Here is a 16,032-nt window from a genome sequence, read left to right as displayed (position 1 = left end):
AAGCCTGTTATTTTCATGTGCGTGATTGGTGCTGTTAAATCAGTGAAGGAAGAACTTTCTTAGTCACACTGGTGGCAGAATAGTAACTCTACTTATTCAGACCAAAGATTCACCTAACACAGTGTAAATGAACCCTGACAGGCTGACATTCCAATGTTTAACTCCTTAGTTAAGGAACAGTAGAAATATGGAATAGACAGTTTCCTAAAAGAAATCTGTTTTTTCAAATAGGATGGAATCTTTAATCAATCATATAACTGGTGATAGAAGGTGCAAGTTCCACACGTATGCAAATTTGCTTATTTTGAATGTCACAAAAATACCAGTAGAGATAAGGAGCATGCTTGTTTTAATTTATATTTTTTTGTCCATGTTTGCCAGAAGATATGTCTTTTTCCATTCTTGATATTAACTAGCCAAGGAAGTATCTGAATACTGCAAAAGCCACTCTAAAATATCTCTGCATAGCTGCCCAACAAATGAGAGACTGAGACACAGTTCTCTGAAGGGTCTATGCTTGCTTTCTCAAAATTTCCTTGTACTGGTTAGGCTGCATGCATGGTGGTCTGCAATATTATCATTTGGATCATGATGAAAGACAAGAAATGGTGCTCCATACATCAAATACTAGACAGGCTGGCCATGTAGCCCAAGACTTGCTCTACCTTGATAAGAGATCAGATTTAGGTGTAATAATTGTTAATCCATCTAGTATATGTGGGAATAGTTCTGTATGTATGTATGTACTTGGAGGTGAATTTCTGTAACTCAATCATTTTTTAACAGGCATACTAGTCCAGAGCACAATGTTTCTCTTTTCATCACTATAAAACATCAGAGATGCTAGAACAAAAAAACAAACAAACAAAAAAACCCCAGCAACACAACAATAAACCAAAGATTTGACAAAAGAGCAGGACAAAGAGGAAGATCCTTAGCACATCAGTTAGAAGTCCTCTTCTTGTCACTGACAAATTAGGAAAGATAAAATCACTACTTTAGATACCAGTCTTGAAACCCCTCAGCCATTTTCTGGATCATGACTGTATTTGAGGAAGACATATGTGCTATGCTTCTTACTCACCCTCTTAAACAAGGGGTATCTGAAAAAAAAAATAGAATAAAAGAACAGAAAGTGAGTGGTTTTCTGCACAGGCAGTGGATTGAACTGGCTTACCACGGAGGCAGAGGAGCCCTTCTTACCAAGGGGGCTGAGGGGTGGCTACTGGCAGAAGAAGGATTCTCCTTTAGAGACAATGCACTGTTAGACTGCAGCTTTAAATTGCTTCTGGTAAGCACACAAAAAAGATACTTGAAATTAACTTCAGGATGATGGATTCCACTCTGGGAACCAGGCACTTGTCTGCTTATATAGACAGAAAAGTCATAATGGTGCAGGAGACACTAAAAGGCTGCAACTTACTTTCATGAGAGGTACCTTTGATTTATGAAAAAGTCTAAATCCTATTTAAGGTTACTAGGAATGATAGCCTACTTCCATTCCAGCTACAGTCAAATACCCTTTTCTTAAAAATTTATTTTATCCAAAACAACTGAAGTCACTGCTCAAATTATTCACCAGAATGAGAGGCCTGGAGTGGAAGTTGAATAATCTGGTCTGAAATCAGGAGGGTTGAAAATTGTCTGGGGAGTCACTCTATAATTTGAGATAAAGATACAAAAAGCAGCTTGGAGGGAGACAGGTTATGGAAGTCATTAAATGAAACATTAGGGTTGTGACAGCAAGGGCTATAATGACAACAGCCCCTCCTGCCCACAAAAGCAACAATAGCATACAATTGTGTGTCTGTGTACATGTGTGAGTGAATGTTGCCTGGTGGGGGCCTGAGACTGAGCACGGAAACTATCTCCTATTTCCTGCTGTGTCCAGAAAAAAGGGGATTATGTATACAGTTTGATAGGAACAGAACTCAAATGAGCAAGACGCCTTCAGAAGAGTCATTGAAGCCATCTTCTGTTTTGCCCAGTGGGAATAACCTGCAAAATCAGAAACACCAGACAAAATGTTAGCATTAAAGCAAATATTGTTTCCATTTAACTCCCAGTCTACAGGGGCAATAAAAAAAATACATGTATGGTCGCCTCTGGCAAACACACATAATGCATTAATAAAATGCTAAGTTGTAAAAAGTATCAAAATTTAAACCTTTCAGATTTTTCCTATTGTTAGGAAACAGGAACACACTTTCACAGTTTTTCATAATTTTTCATAATAGCTTTTAATTACACATTTTCTGACTACACTTTAGCTTTTTACTCTCTATTTTCAATTTATACACTGCACTACAAAAAAAAAAAAACAACCCACACCTTATTTATGCCTCAGAAAAACAAAACATCTGAAAAAAATATTTAATTTTAGCAAAAAGCGTAACTGCTGTTTTAAAAATTGCAGTGTTACTTTCCACTCCATTTTCTAACCTGTCTTAGGATATTGTGGAAGAGCCTGAAATACATGTGAATCAATAGAAAGAACAAAAGGCAATGGTCGACATCATCCATTCATTAAAAAGAGAAAAATGTATCTTGCTTTGTTACTGGGAGCTGCAACAGCTAGTGGGAATCACTGGTATGTGCATTTCAGCACTTGAAGAGAGAGAGAGAGAGAGAGAGGACAGATTCTGAAATTGATATTGTCCTGTCTCCTATGAGAAGAGCCTGTAGTTCTGCTTCTCAACCCCATGCCCAAAACCAGAATATAGTACATCCACACAGGTGTCAGAAAAAAATGAAAACACGTCATTGTTGGAGCAATTAACCAGTAGAAGATGACCCACGTTTTCCAAACAGATTAAAGTATTAAACAAGAACAAATAACTTAGCATGTTCCCTCTGATGTCTGAACAAAAAGTGAAAGACTGCAGAAGCAGCTTGCAGAATTCTAGAAATCTCAACTGTTCTTGGGGTAAGAGGTGAATTTCCCCATGCTGCAAAGAGAGATGCCCTGCAGGGATCATTTCTACAGGCTGACAAGAGATTTTACACCAGGATGAAACTGGCCCGTGTCACAATCCATTGATGAGTCTGGCAGCACTTCTGACAAGAGAGGCTTTGCTGCCGTAATTCAGACAGGCCATCAACAGACATTTCCTCTGGAGTAACTCAGTGTACTGAATTATTTAAAGTCTGTCATCCACAGGCTGAGACCTGCTACTTGTAGGTACAGCAGGGAACCTCATCTCCTGGCAGCTCTTAGATGCTGAGACCTAGTCACACAGAAAGGTGCTCAGAGAGATTTCTTTAACTAACTTCTACCAATTTTGTGCATGTGAAATTTACCATTTGTTATCACTTATCAGTATACCCTGCAGAGAATTCCTTAATTCTTATTTGAACAACGTGAGTCACCCTGACAAACTGTTTATTGACTAAAGGAAACTTGACCATTTTCAGCATTTTCTAGCCCAAAAAAGTACAATAGTACCTATAGAGTTCCTGAACTAATGCTTGAGAACACTGGTTTTGTATTTTATTATGTATACAGGAAAGTGTGGTAGCTTCATCAGGATCCCAAAGACATCTTACATAAAGAAAGAGCTCTGCCTTCAAGGAGTCTCAGTAAGTCTGCATTAAAATGCCGGAGCTTTGAAGCTTAATCATGTCCTTATTATACAACCTAAAAATGAACTTTTAGTACATAGAGGCAGTACTTTAAATATTTGGGGATCTCTTTAATGGTGTATTTTAGTAGCCCCCAGAGCAACCCGACACTTGCATGTTTAACCACTGTATCTCTCTATATAATTAGTAAATGTAACTGTTCAAAATACATCTGTGTCCCACATGCTGCCCCGAGATTTTTGATGCTGTGGAAAGAAGAGGCACACAAAAGGGCTCTCTAACTTCAGTAATTATTTCCACTTGAACTCTAATACTGGTAGTCATGTGTTGGTATCATTGAAACCTTTTCTTCTTTCTTTAATGCATTCTCTACCAGCACAATTTGGGTATGTAATCACACAGGTAAATGGTAATACATACAAATGAAAATGCTCAGAAGACCTGGAGGAAGAATGTAATTAATTTTCTGTATTAGTGTACATAAAGTATAATATCAGGGAATAATGCAAAATTAACTGAAAAAATCCAGCATTTGTCTCAACTATATCCTTCTCTGTGACATATGTTTAGGAATACTGCATTAGGTGTAGACCAAATCCTTTGTCGTGAACATTATTCCTGTTACACTGTGCTACATAATCCATACTGGTATATTCCTAAATCAAATAAAACATAGTATTTTATGGTAAATGAAGCAAGTAGATAATAAATCTATTTTGCCCTGATCATCAATATGTCTAAAACTGTGTCTCTAATTAAGGGCTTCCACAGGGTATTTCACAGTAAGACATAAAACAAACAAAACCCATGTAGTAGACAGAACATAGGTATGAAGAATCTTCCCTCGTGAATTTTTTTCCTGACCCTCACTGAATTACACTCCAAATTCTAAGAATTTTTGATTCATTTAAAATGCAGATTTTTGTATAGAGGTTTGGATTCTTGCCCACTATTTTCATTCCTATTTATCCTATTCTGGATAAATGTTATTGAAGTCAATAGGATTTTATCTGTTTTACATGTTTTAAGGTCAATTACTACACAGTTGCTACTTAGAGTTTAGAATAAAGTTATTTCAACCAGAAATTTAAGAAAAAATTGTTTGAATCAGCAAGACTTTAATATTGTAACTCTACTGGTGACTGCATATCTTAGAATATTCATTTGTTTCTTGGACTAAATGATAAATGAATGTGATATATTTCTCTAATCACGCTCTGTTGTTTATCTTTTGGTAATGCAATATTGCACATTCATCTTTACTTCAAGGCTTTTAATTAAAGGTTGTAGGTTGTAACCCTATGGTCACATTTTCTTTGCTCTGCAGTCTGGCAGCTTCCCCTAATAGAATCCTCTCCCAGCATTAGTGTAGATACATTTGCTTTTTGGAAATTAGAGGACTTGAAATGGCTTGTGGAATCAGCCAGGAAAGTTGTGTAATCTCACTATGGTATTCCTTGAATATCTGCAAAGAATCCTCTGTGTGTGCCAGGCAGATTTTTAGCTACTGTGTCTACAAGAATACAGGTATAGGACATGGACTCAAATGCTACTTAACCAGCATAACACTGATTAAGCCACTGAGCTATTAAACCACACTGTAACTTCTCCAGCTTCTTAAGATCTATATATAAGCCTTCTTTAAGACTGAGATATATATAAAATGGTTTTAGAAGTGTTCACTGAGGTCATTTTGGATTTCCTATTCTGCACAAAATTTGGCTCCTCATAGGTAAATAAAACAGACTTCAGTTTTTCATGTAATTCACACCTGCAAATACACAATTTGCAAATTGCAGAAGGATGCAATTCAAGTGTAAAAGGAATAAATACAAATGGTTCTGCAACTACTTATAAAAGCATGGAAAATCAATCCCTTGATACATCAAGTCACAGATAATAGAACTAAATTATAAAGTTATGTACACAAAATGCATCACACCTGTATAAATAGTTATGCATCATCATAAATTAAAACCATATAGAGAGAATAGAAATATCCTTTGGGGATGGAAAAATATTACATTATTGTAGAAGAGCATCTTGCCAGCACACATAGGTTATACATTTGTTATTTTTTATGTGTTATATTTCATGAAAGAAACCCCAGCAAATAGCTAATATTCTGAATCCATTCACCAGCTATCTTCTGGACTATCAGACAGCTACTGCAGTGGCAGTGCAGTAAAATCATGGCTACTGTTACTGCCTCAAATCAGTACAAAGGATGTTTTTTGTCTTGGGCCATGTTAGAGCACCAGCAAAGCCAGCCCAAGATGAGCCAGCCACCTCTCCATTCCACCCAGTCTCTTCCCACTGCTGGTTCATCTCCCCCTCACTGGAGCTGGTACAGTTGTTTCTGTCACTGCTGGAGGAAAACAATCTGGCAGCAAAGTGCAAACTCTCACAAGCAAACCAACCAACCAACCAACCTGGCAGCAATACCACTCCAAGGTATTTGCACTCCTCCTGTCACATGCCTTTTGTTTCTCCTCTTGTGTTTCCAGTAGCTTGCTGTGGGAACAGTGAAATCGTCAGTGATTGATACAGCTTCGGAAAGTTAAGGGAGCTCTTCTCTTTCTTAAATCAGACCATCTATGCAATGTTGTTTGCTCTGGAAGTTTTCCTACATCCTCACTCTGGCAAGAGGGAAGAACTGAAGTTGGGGTTACAAGAAATAATAAGGCTGAACGTTGTCTCAGCTAGTATTGCCACTGAGAAGAGAGCATGGGGTACTGAATCCTGTCAGTAAAAATGAAGTAAAAAGGCATGTGTAACTGATGAAATTAATTAATTCCAGTACCAGGCTGCCTCATTCTCAAATATGCTGGCTCCTACTGTGCATTTCCAACTCAAAGTAAACTGCTTCTTGAGATACAACAATCAGACAAGAAAAATATTGAAGATTATGTCAGGCATGTCAAGCCACAGTCAATCAGGAGAATTTAAATGCAATGTCTTTGCAATTAGTACTATCTGACAAGAAGCTAGTGATCTGTCTGGCCTGGTGTGTGAGCCTGCAACACTGAGCTTGCTGCACTTGCCATAAACTTCATCCACATAAGGACTTGACAAAAAGTCCTTTAAATAAAGCACTGCAGCCACCTAGCCTTGAAAATATGCAAGTGTTCAGGAACACTCTGATCACAGACTGGAATTAAGCAAAATCCTTCAATGTAGATCATTCTGTAGATACTTCAGAAGCCAGTAAATGATGGATCAGTTGAAACCAGTAACAGAGAAACAAACGAGATTAAGTAACAGAACGACCAAAAATCACTGAAAGGCAAAAGTGATCCATCAGTAAGTCCATCTCTCTTGAGTTCACCTTTACAAACTTGCAGGACAGTCATTTTTACTTGGCTTATAATCAATTCTTGCTAATTCTGTGTTCTCTGGTTCTGCCTAACACTGATGAGATAAGGAACAAAAGGATCAATGCTCTCATTGTGTTTACTGGTAAACCAGTAATCAGGATAGAGGGCTCAATTCCCTGAATCCTAATGATATATGAAGTTGCTTAAGTATCCATTTAGACTGACATCAATTATGAACAAACAACAACAAAAAGAAGAGAAGAGGAAAACAGTGTCAGTGGTAGAAAATGTGGACAGAATAAAATATAAACCTGTACTGCTGCTGTATTAGGGCATTCCTAATTTTCCTCTGTGGTTGACTGCTGTGCCATTCCCAGACCACAAATCACGAAGCAAACCTCACCTGCCTCCTCTCTAAGATTCTCTAGCTGGGCACCTGTTACCAAAAAAAGACTCTTATTTCACTGAGATTACCTGCCCATATGGACTTATACTCTGACTCCTGATCTTCTGAGTAGTGAAGACAGCAAAGAAACCTTAGTAGTACCACACAGTAACACAAGTTAATGACAAGACACTCCTCCCTTCTCTAAAGGGAATTTTCAATAGGTCAATCAGACTTTTTATGCTAGTTAACTATCAAAATTAATTTCTCATTTTCCACTCAGCTACAGAACTAGCTGAGAAAGAAAAAAATACACACAACATCTAATCAAAACTGGAATGAAAAACTAAAAAGATTCAAAGAACCGTCACAAATGTACTTTTTATTTTCCAGGTGCACAGCAGCTTTAGAAATGTCTCTCCTAAGAGGTATGAAAGGATAAAAAGGAGATCTAGTGTGGCAGCCCATGGCACACATATATCATGAGAGTTACAGTATTTTTCTCTGATGTGTTTGGTGCTGCCCGGCATTGAGAACAGGCTGCTTGTGTATATGAACTCAGCTGGATAGCCTGTGTTCTTCTCATGGGCTGTTTTGTTATGTTATTTTTAAATTACCTGGAAAAATTCAGAGTCCTAGTTCAAGAAAAATGCATCCTATTTGAAACTCTATCTAAGCTGAATACACATACATTCATTTTTTAATCATCCCACTTGCAGATGCTTTATATGAAAAAAAAATCCAACCTCTTGATTATTTATATTTAATATCAACATGGTCACATTGGTAAAATACCAAATTATTAAAAAAATATATATTTTTTCAATCTCAGTTCTTCTGCTTGGTACAGTCTAAGAAAGATTCTTCAGAATAAAAATCTTGTACTTTTGGTGTGTCTTTATACATGAAAAGAACAGCTTTGTTCCATCCTCAGTGGTAGGAAGTGACAGGCAGAGCATGACATCACTCTTTATTTTTAACTGACTGCCTTCTGGTGAATTTATTTTGCTGTCAGTAAATATTATAGCAGTGTTAATCACATTCAGGCTTTACGAAGACAGAAGCCCTGTGCCGAGTTTGATCCCAGAAGCTGTGAGTTCTTAGCTTTTGAAGGAGAAACTTTGTTTCCAAATTTGGCACAATGGCTGATCTGCAGACAGATCAATACGGATACGTCTCAGAGAAATGCTGAAGTACCTATACAAGGTCTACAACCACCAAAGGCATCCATGTGGATTTTTCCATTATAGCCACACAGACAGACTCACCACTTACAAAAGTATCAAATCCTGGACTCAAGAACACAGGTTTAGTCAGCAAGTAATTGACTATAGATAATTAAATAAACTTGTCACCAGTCTGACTTCAGCAGATTTTAACAGCTTCCTATTATCACTATATCACTTGTCTTCTTAATTCATTTGCATGCAATGTCTAAAATAAGACAGGGTCAGAAAGCTTATAACCAGAGAACAAAAACATGTTTCTATCATCCTACAGACCACAAGAGCCTTTAAAATAAACAAGTGGAGAAACTGGACCTTCCTGATTCCCAAAGACAGCAGAAATCCAGCACAGACCATGCTTATGTTGCCTTGTCTCCATTGTCTGTCTAAATCTATTTGACTTCTCTCTAAGGAAAACACTGTCATTCTTTAATCCAGCATTAAATGTAGCCCTGATAACGATCACATCGTAATTGTTACTACTAAATAAAGCTACTAGTAGAAGACCAAGTTCTGAAACCCCAAGTTTTGCATACCCACAATAATAAGAACAACTAGATAGATGCAAGGGCAGAAAAAAAGATGTTTCCCACTTTAAAACAAAACAAAACAAAACAACACGCCCCCAAAAAAAAACCACAAGAAGAAGCCTGGTCTTTTTTCTGCCCTTCATTAACACTCCCACTCCAGGTCACTTCATTCAGGCAACTACTACTATGCACTAACTAGCAGCCCAGAAGGCACTAAGAGTCTGCAAACAGCATATACACAATTTCAAACCATAAGGGAATTACTTATCGACACAGCAGCTGGGATTGAAGTGTCAATGATCTCTGTTGGTAAAACACCTTATCAGCAGTCGTGGTTGAATAAAGTAGTCAACCATCAGGCTTTATCGCTTTTTGCATCAGGCCAATAGCTCTTACTCTTGTTCTTCCTACCTTCCTTTCTCTGAGGATTCTGTATATTTTCACACTTTGCTTCTTGAATCTACGAACTGATGATTCCACCTCAACAATTTAGATTCTGTCTACAATTTTACCTTTCTTATCATGCATGGCTCAAGGCCTCCTCAGTATTTCCTCACAAGTAGTTTTTGCAATTTTTGCAAAGTCAGAAGAAGGGTTATTTGCTTGAGCTGAAAAAGAGGGTCTGCACCCGGAAAGCATTGTGTAGCCTACAAATTCTCAACAGTACGGGAGAAATAAATGTCCCTCCCTGCAGTTTGGAGCCGCGCCTATCCCCGCCGACAAAAAAGTGGCGACAGTCACGACATGACGTGTTCGGGGGCTCACGCCAGCCACCACGGCTAAAAAGGAAGCTCTGGGGCAGCCCGCGGCTTTGAGAGCATTCCCAACGGGACCCGCCCGATGCGGGGGCTCCGGTCACGCACGCGTTTAGAAAAGCCACGGCACGACCAACGCCGCCCCGGGCCAGCGTCGGAGGCAGCGCCGAGGGCAAGGAGAAGGCACCGCCGGGGCGTACGAAGTGCAAAGCGAACGGCCTTGCCCGTAGTTCTCATTCGTTTGTTTGTTTTCCTGCGCTACTCGGCCGATTTTCTTCCGGTGCATTCGCCGGCGCGGCGCATTAACCTGTGTCGGGGCCTGCCCCGTGCGCAGGCGCGGCTGGCGGCGGCGATGGGCGGGCGGGTGACCCGCGTGTTCCGGAATTTTAACGTGGAGAACCGGGCTAGCCGCGAGATCAGCAAGGAGAAGCCCACGCCCGCGCCGCGGCACCCCACCGCCCGACCGGACGCCATGGCCGGTGAGTGCCGGCCTCGCCTGCCCGCGGGGCGACCGCGGCGGTGGGGGCGGCCTCTGTGGGCCCGGCGCGGGGCCGTGGCGCGGGCGGAGGAGGGGCAGGGGCGTGCCGGCTGCGGGGCGAGGGGCGGCGGCGAAGCCCCCGGTGCGGGGCCGCTGACATTGAGAGCGGGGCTGGGCGTGCGGGGCATGCCGGGAGCCGCGGTGACGGGGCGGCTGTGGGACGGTTGGCGGGGGCGGGGGGTCCCAGCGGGAAGCGGCGTGAGGGAGGTGATGGAGGCGGCCTGTCGGGGCTCCGTGATGAGGGCGGGGGCTGGGGGCAGTTAATGGCGCGGTTGGTGGAGGCTGTTGCTGGGACGGTCGCAGCGGGCGGTCGGTGGAGGTGGTTGATGGGGCCAGGACCTGGGGCAGTTGATGGGGCGGGTGAGGGGGTGGTTGCTGGGACACGTGGTGGAGGTGGTGCTGGGGGTTGCTCGGGGCAGTAGCTGGGGTGGCAGTAGGGAGCGGCTGCTGAGGCAGTGCCGCAGGCGTACCACAGGCTGTGCTTCCCGCTGTGCTGTGGCGGCTGACTGGCCCAGCCCCACCATGTGAAGCGGTGTCGCTAAGGTCAGGGCTGTGGGAAGAATGACACCTTCCCAAGAGGACACGTTAATTTGCGGGAGCCATGCCGTGCCTCTGGGGAAGCGATGAGCTGGCAGAACTAACAAAAAGGAAACGATTTGACTCAGATCAATCTTTTCTCCTTTTTTTTTCCTCCTTTCCCTTCTTCTTCTCACTGCCTTTAGATAGCCCAGAGATAAAAGAAGAAGTTCTCAGAAAGGATGATAGGTTCCTCACCTTGCTAAAAGATGTTTATGTGGAGTCCAGAGATCCACCAGTGCGGGTGAGTGCATCTCTCTGTACGAGCCATACCAGCATCAGCTTTGTGGTCTTCAAACTCAGCAGAGTTTGTGTCAAGAAAAATGCTCTTAGTGCATAAAAGCTACCTTTTTTTGTTAGATAAAAGTGGTGGTTTTATTACTCTTCTATACATCAGTAGCACTGACTGTGTCTGACCCCGGGTTTTGAACATGTGACAGATTATGATTATACAAGCTTGTAAATGCTGACCCAGTCTTCCTTTTTAACATTGAGTTGATCTTATATTGTTTTTCACCTAAATTCCCATTTCTGCTTCCTATGAGGCAGGATAGTTCTCCAGCCTTTTGCAAAGATAAAGGAGTTTGCCAGATGTCATTTGTTGAGTTGTTAGAAAACATTTGGATTGCTGGGGGAGCAGGGATGTGGTAGAGGACAAAGATGTTTACATTTTAATGGAGTGTTTAACTAGTGATGCTAATGTTCTACAGTGCAGAGACTTTTTTTAATCCAGCTCATGAAGTGCCTTAGGTTTTTTTCTACATAATCTTGTGGGTTGTATGGTCATCATTTCCTTATTGCCAGTGGCTGCAATCTTCTAGTTTGAAAGGCAAAGCATACTCCTTTGTAAAATGCAGACTGGGGTTCAGTGTCCTCTTTTCCATCATATTGTGCTATGGCTTGTGTGTTTTACCTGTTGCTTTATTGGACTACTTTATTCCAGCTGCTTTATTCAGCAACAAAATTTTTATAGTCATCTAGCAAAATCCCTACATCTCTCCAATTTGCCACTTACATGGTATTCAAGTCTAAAAATATTTAAAATGCAAATAGATTTCTTCAGTTCCTCCCTGAAATTTTCAAGTAATTTCTATCCTTAATTTCCATCACAGGTTAGGGCTCTAATTTTGAAGTGCTGAAGGTTTAATTTCAGTATCTTTCAATATTCATTTATAAGCCTGTCAAGAGAGATTTGAGAAAAAGTCAAAAGTGGAACAAATCTTTGCTTGATTCCATGCCTACTCTGAGGTTGCTGCCACATAAGACTTGCCCTTGTGGTATGTCTGCTTGCAGTTGTTAGAGCTCAGCTGAAATGTAATCACAGAGACTTGTGGGCAAAACAATACAAAAACTTTTTCCCATTCCTGATGTTATCCTGATGACTTTGTGCATTGTATACATGATGCCTACACACCTCTGTGTATGTTTGGGATGTCTGCCTGTGGTAAGTGGGAAAGCACCAGCTCGGGAGTCCTGAAGTGGCAGATTCCCAGAGACAGATGATCTAATTAAGATTTGAAAAATCATTCCTTATCCGAGCACAGATTTAGCACAAAGTAGAAGGAAGACATGGAGTACAGGCCAGACATTCCTTGTAGTTCAGAAACAGACACACAGGTGCTGTAGCATCCACATCAGTTTTCTCAGCATGTGAGTTAATACAGAGTGTCTGTTTGATAATCAGTGACTGTGGGCTCTGATTACTATATAAGTACTTCTAAATTTAAGAAAGGCTTAATTATATCCTTTTATTCAGTGTCATTCACTGGTTAAATCTTAATAAAAGGAAATACGTGGAAGTCAAAGCTGGTTTGGAAATTATTTGGAAATACGAAGGGACCTTGGTGAAGAGACTTTATGTGTCTACATGTTGCAGTAGTCATGGCAATTAAACTCCATACGATGCTGCAAAATAGCAGGAAAGCTTGTTCTCTAGACAGAGCAAAAGAAGGAATTTCTTTTAACAGCAAAACTAAAATTTGAAAACAAAAGGAAGGGAAGAGAGACTACATGAAATAGTTTTCCAGTGGTATCAGAAGGATACCAATTTGTTGTATGATTTTTTTATCCCTTCCAATGAATCAGTACCAAATATTAGGTTATCTGCATTTACATTTGGCTACCAGAATCTGTAGTTTGCCTTGTATGAAGGGCTGCCAAGCCAATACAACACTTAGAGTGCAATGAATAGGAGCTTCTCAGCATTTGGTTGGGAGTTGACACTATATAGAAGAGCTGTGGAAGAAGCTAGGCTGGCTAAGCTTTTAAAAATAAATATGGGGAAAGCTAAAAGGAAACGCCATATTTAGCAAAGCGGTTTAGCTGCTACAGTATGTATAGTAAACAGAACTGCTGTTGAGCTCTTTTTGTTTTCCTTCCCTCAATTAGGTAAAAGATGGAGGTGGTGAACATCTTCCATGTAAACAGGAGGAAAAGAGACTTACAAAATTAGGCCACTTGGAAGCTCTAGATGTTAAGAAAGTTCCCATAGGCAAAATTTCCATTGTGGAGGCTCTGACACTTCTTAATAATCATAAACTTCAACCTCAAATATGGACTGCAGAGAAAATAGCAGCAGAATACAGTCTGGAACTGAAGGAGGTCAACTCTCTTCTGGAATTCTTCATTCCTTTCGCTGTGCAGGAATTTCCTAAAGAAACCAAAAAAGCCATAAAAAGTCATAAACCAAAACAGTTAACATAAAAATACTTGCCAAAACCTTGTGTGATCTCACTCGTGTCTTCATTTTACTCTCAAGTATATTCCGTGTCTGAAAATTCAGAGTCGATAACGTGTCATCCACCAAGGCTGCTTCCTTATGCCATTGAGATGTATTCCAGCAATTTCATTCTATATTGGATGGCTTCAGTGAAATGCAGCAATTACAGTTTGTAAACCAGAATATGACTAATATGTGGTATGAGAGCATGTCAGACAATTCTGATTATCCCATTCTAATGTTACGAGTTCAGTTATAGCATTTTACCTTAACTGATTGCCTTCCTGAGCAGAGACTTCCTGGCCTGCAGCTGAACAGGTACTCTGTGGGTGTTGGCTCTGTAATTTCATGTTGCACTGTTCTTTCAAGGACTTGCTGTCAAGGTGTGTGTATATAACAAACAGCTGTATTTCTCTTGTATAAGAATGGAATAGTGTTTATACTTTGTAAAGAAGGTTAGCCACAAGAGCATTTGGGAAATTCAGCTGTGTCAAACATAAAATAAAAAGAAGGTGAACAGCAAGAAGGCCTCTTTCTGGTGCTGGAACAGCAATGGCTCATACGTAACTCCTCTTTTACTCTATTCTGATTTAGATTAAATACCTGCACCTCTACAGGTGCTGTTAGTCAGGGAGTTTATAGAGTGATGATCTTCTGGCATAAGTCTCTTGCAGCAGCCCATGGCATCTGCTGTATGAGAAACAATGCTTCATATTAACAGGTAGCAAGGAAATTCAACTGGATGTACTAATTGGACCCACTAGGAGGACTTCCGTGAATGTTTGCCCATCCTGTTACAACAATCCTTTTTCCCTGTGGAGGCCTTTTCTGATCCAGATGTGGGCTAGATCAGGTCACGTTTACTCACAGCAACTTACTCCCATGCTACATCTAGGCAGATGACACAAGGGTGACACGAACGGCGAGGTAGTAGTGGTGGATTGTAACCTCGATACTGTGACTGTTCACATCTGTGTAGGTAAGAAGTTTTGCACTGACGAATAATCCTGTAGTGCAACATGGTCAGATAAGCTGGGGAGATGGGGCAGCAGATAACCAGAACTGATATTTAAAAATGCATTATTGGTTGCCTTGCTTCAAAAAACAAACCCAAAATGTTTAATTTTATGCTCATCACTAAAAAAGGTGAATTTATTTAAAGGGTATAAGTCAGTACCAGGTTTACAATGTAACTTTCTTTTCAAGAACTTTTCTGCCATGTCTTTGATTCAGAGTCTGGTAAATGTCTTACCAAGAAGATGATCAGCTTTGTTATTTCACAGCAAGATTCCTTCAACTTCTGACCTGTAACATGGTATCTCCAGTAGCGTTTGCCACAGTGTATATCAAGGTTGTGCTTGCTTGATTAAAATCTGAAGTACATAACACTGTACCATAGTGGAAGATAACACTATGTGCATTGTATAAAAATTCAAAATTGTTAGTCTTTGGATGTGTGGCTTGTCATTTGTCCTCCAGTACAATAGGGTATGGAGCTACACTCTGAAACTAATGCACCTGAGTTATGTACCACATTAAGATTTCTTTGCACAAAATACTTTGTTTTATAGAACATTGTAACACAAATACTTTATTGCTTGAGTACTGTTCATCCTAATGTAATATTTAAGATAGCACTCAGAAAACAGCTGTGGAATGCATTTGGTACAGATACTGTTGATATTGAAGATGCTGCAATTTCCTTTAAAATGAATTTTACTTATGGATTGAAGTTGATTAAAATCACACTACAACCAGCACCAGACAACAGCTTAACCACTCTCCCTTGACCACCTTGACATGTATTTTGGCATCTTTTGTCTGCCTTCATGAAAAGTCTTGTGATGTGGCTGCACCATGACAGTGCCCTGTCTCACTTCATGGTACACTGCTGTGTTGCTTACACCCTTCAGCATGCATGTACTTCGGGATGTTTGGTGCTCATCATGTTCAGTGCCCCAGCCATACCATCAGGACAAAATCCTATCCACAAATGTGATGATTGTAAAGCATCCCTGTTTCTGTGGAGCCAGGATCTCTTCCTCAGAATGTATTATCCACAGTGGGGAAGCAGATGTCCCACAGCAGAGTTGGTGTCTCCCTGCAAGCAGGTGAACTTGTGGCCCTGACGGCTTCTCTGGAGCAGGGTAGTTCTCTGGTAAGCTGTGTTCACCCCAGGAAAAGGAGATGCAATTTGTCAGCACAGATTGTTCTGCTGGTCACATGCCCCACCTGCTGGGCAGTGCCAAACCAGCATTACAAAGGTACTGCCAATGGTACAGGATCATGTAAAAATTTATCCCATAATCAGTCCCAGTTATATGAGGTCTGAATGTTTAGCTTTCACTGTGTCTTCAGACATGGAGCATATTAATTGCCCAAAACTCACAAGGGCGAGGAGTAT

At 40.7% G+C, this 16,032-nt stretch overlaps 1 protein-coding gene and 1 long non-coding RNA gene across 5 annotated transcripts; one reads left to right on the top strand and one right to left on the bottom strand.

Moving 5' to 3' along the window:
• Positions 1-332: 332 nt before the first annotated feature.
• LOC125323481 lies at positions 333-10,153 on the bottom strand. 4 transcript variants are annotated; one of them, XR_007202529.1, is made up of 3 exons: positions 9,452-10,153; positions 6,015-6,096; positions 333-1,998 (listed from the first exon to the last, which is right to left on the bottom strand). It is a non-coding gene; the product is annotated as an uncharacterized LOC125323481 (long non-coding RNA). The 4 variants fall into 4 exon arrangements; XR_007202528.1 differs by having other exon boundaries at positions 9,553-10,139; XR_007202530.1 differs by having other exon boundaries at positions 333-1,103; positions 1,204-1,998; positions 6,015-10,067.
• NDUFAF4 (NADH:ubiquinone oxidoreductase complex assembly factor 4) lies at positions 10,100-15,081 on the top strand. Its single transcript, XM_048298494.1, has 3 exons — positions 10,100-10,274; positions 11,056-11,153; positions 13,298-15,081. The coding sequence occupies exons 1-3, from the start codon at positions 10,148-10,150 to the stop codon at positions 13,610-13,612; spliced, it is 540 nt and encodes a 179-aa protein (XP_048154451.1). The 5' UTR covers positions 10,100-10,147; the 3' UTR covers positions 13,613-15,081.
• The last annotated feature ends 951 nt before the right edge of the window (positions 15,082-16,032 follow it).

Source organism: Corvus hawaiiensis, chromosome 3, assembly GCF_020740725.1.
Source record: "Corvus hawaiiensis isolate bCorHaw1 chromosome 3, bCorHaw1.pri.cur, whole genome shotgun sequence".
Classification (NCBI taxonomy): Eukaryota; Metazoa; Chordata; class Aves; order Passeriformes; family Corvidae; genus Corvus; species Corvus hawaiiensis.
Note: the sequence above shows the minus strand (reverse complement) of the source record. Positions and strands in the feature narration are given on the sequence as shown.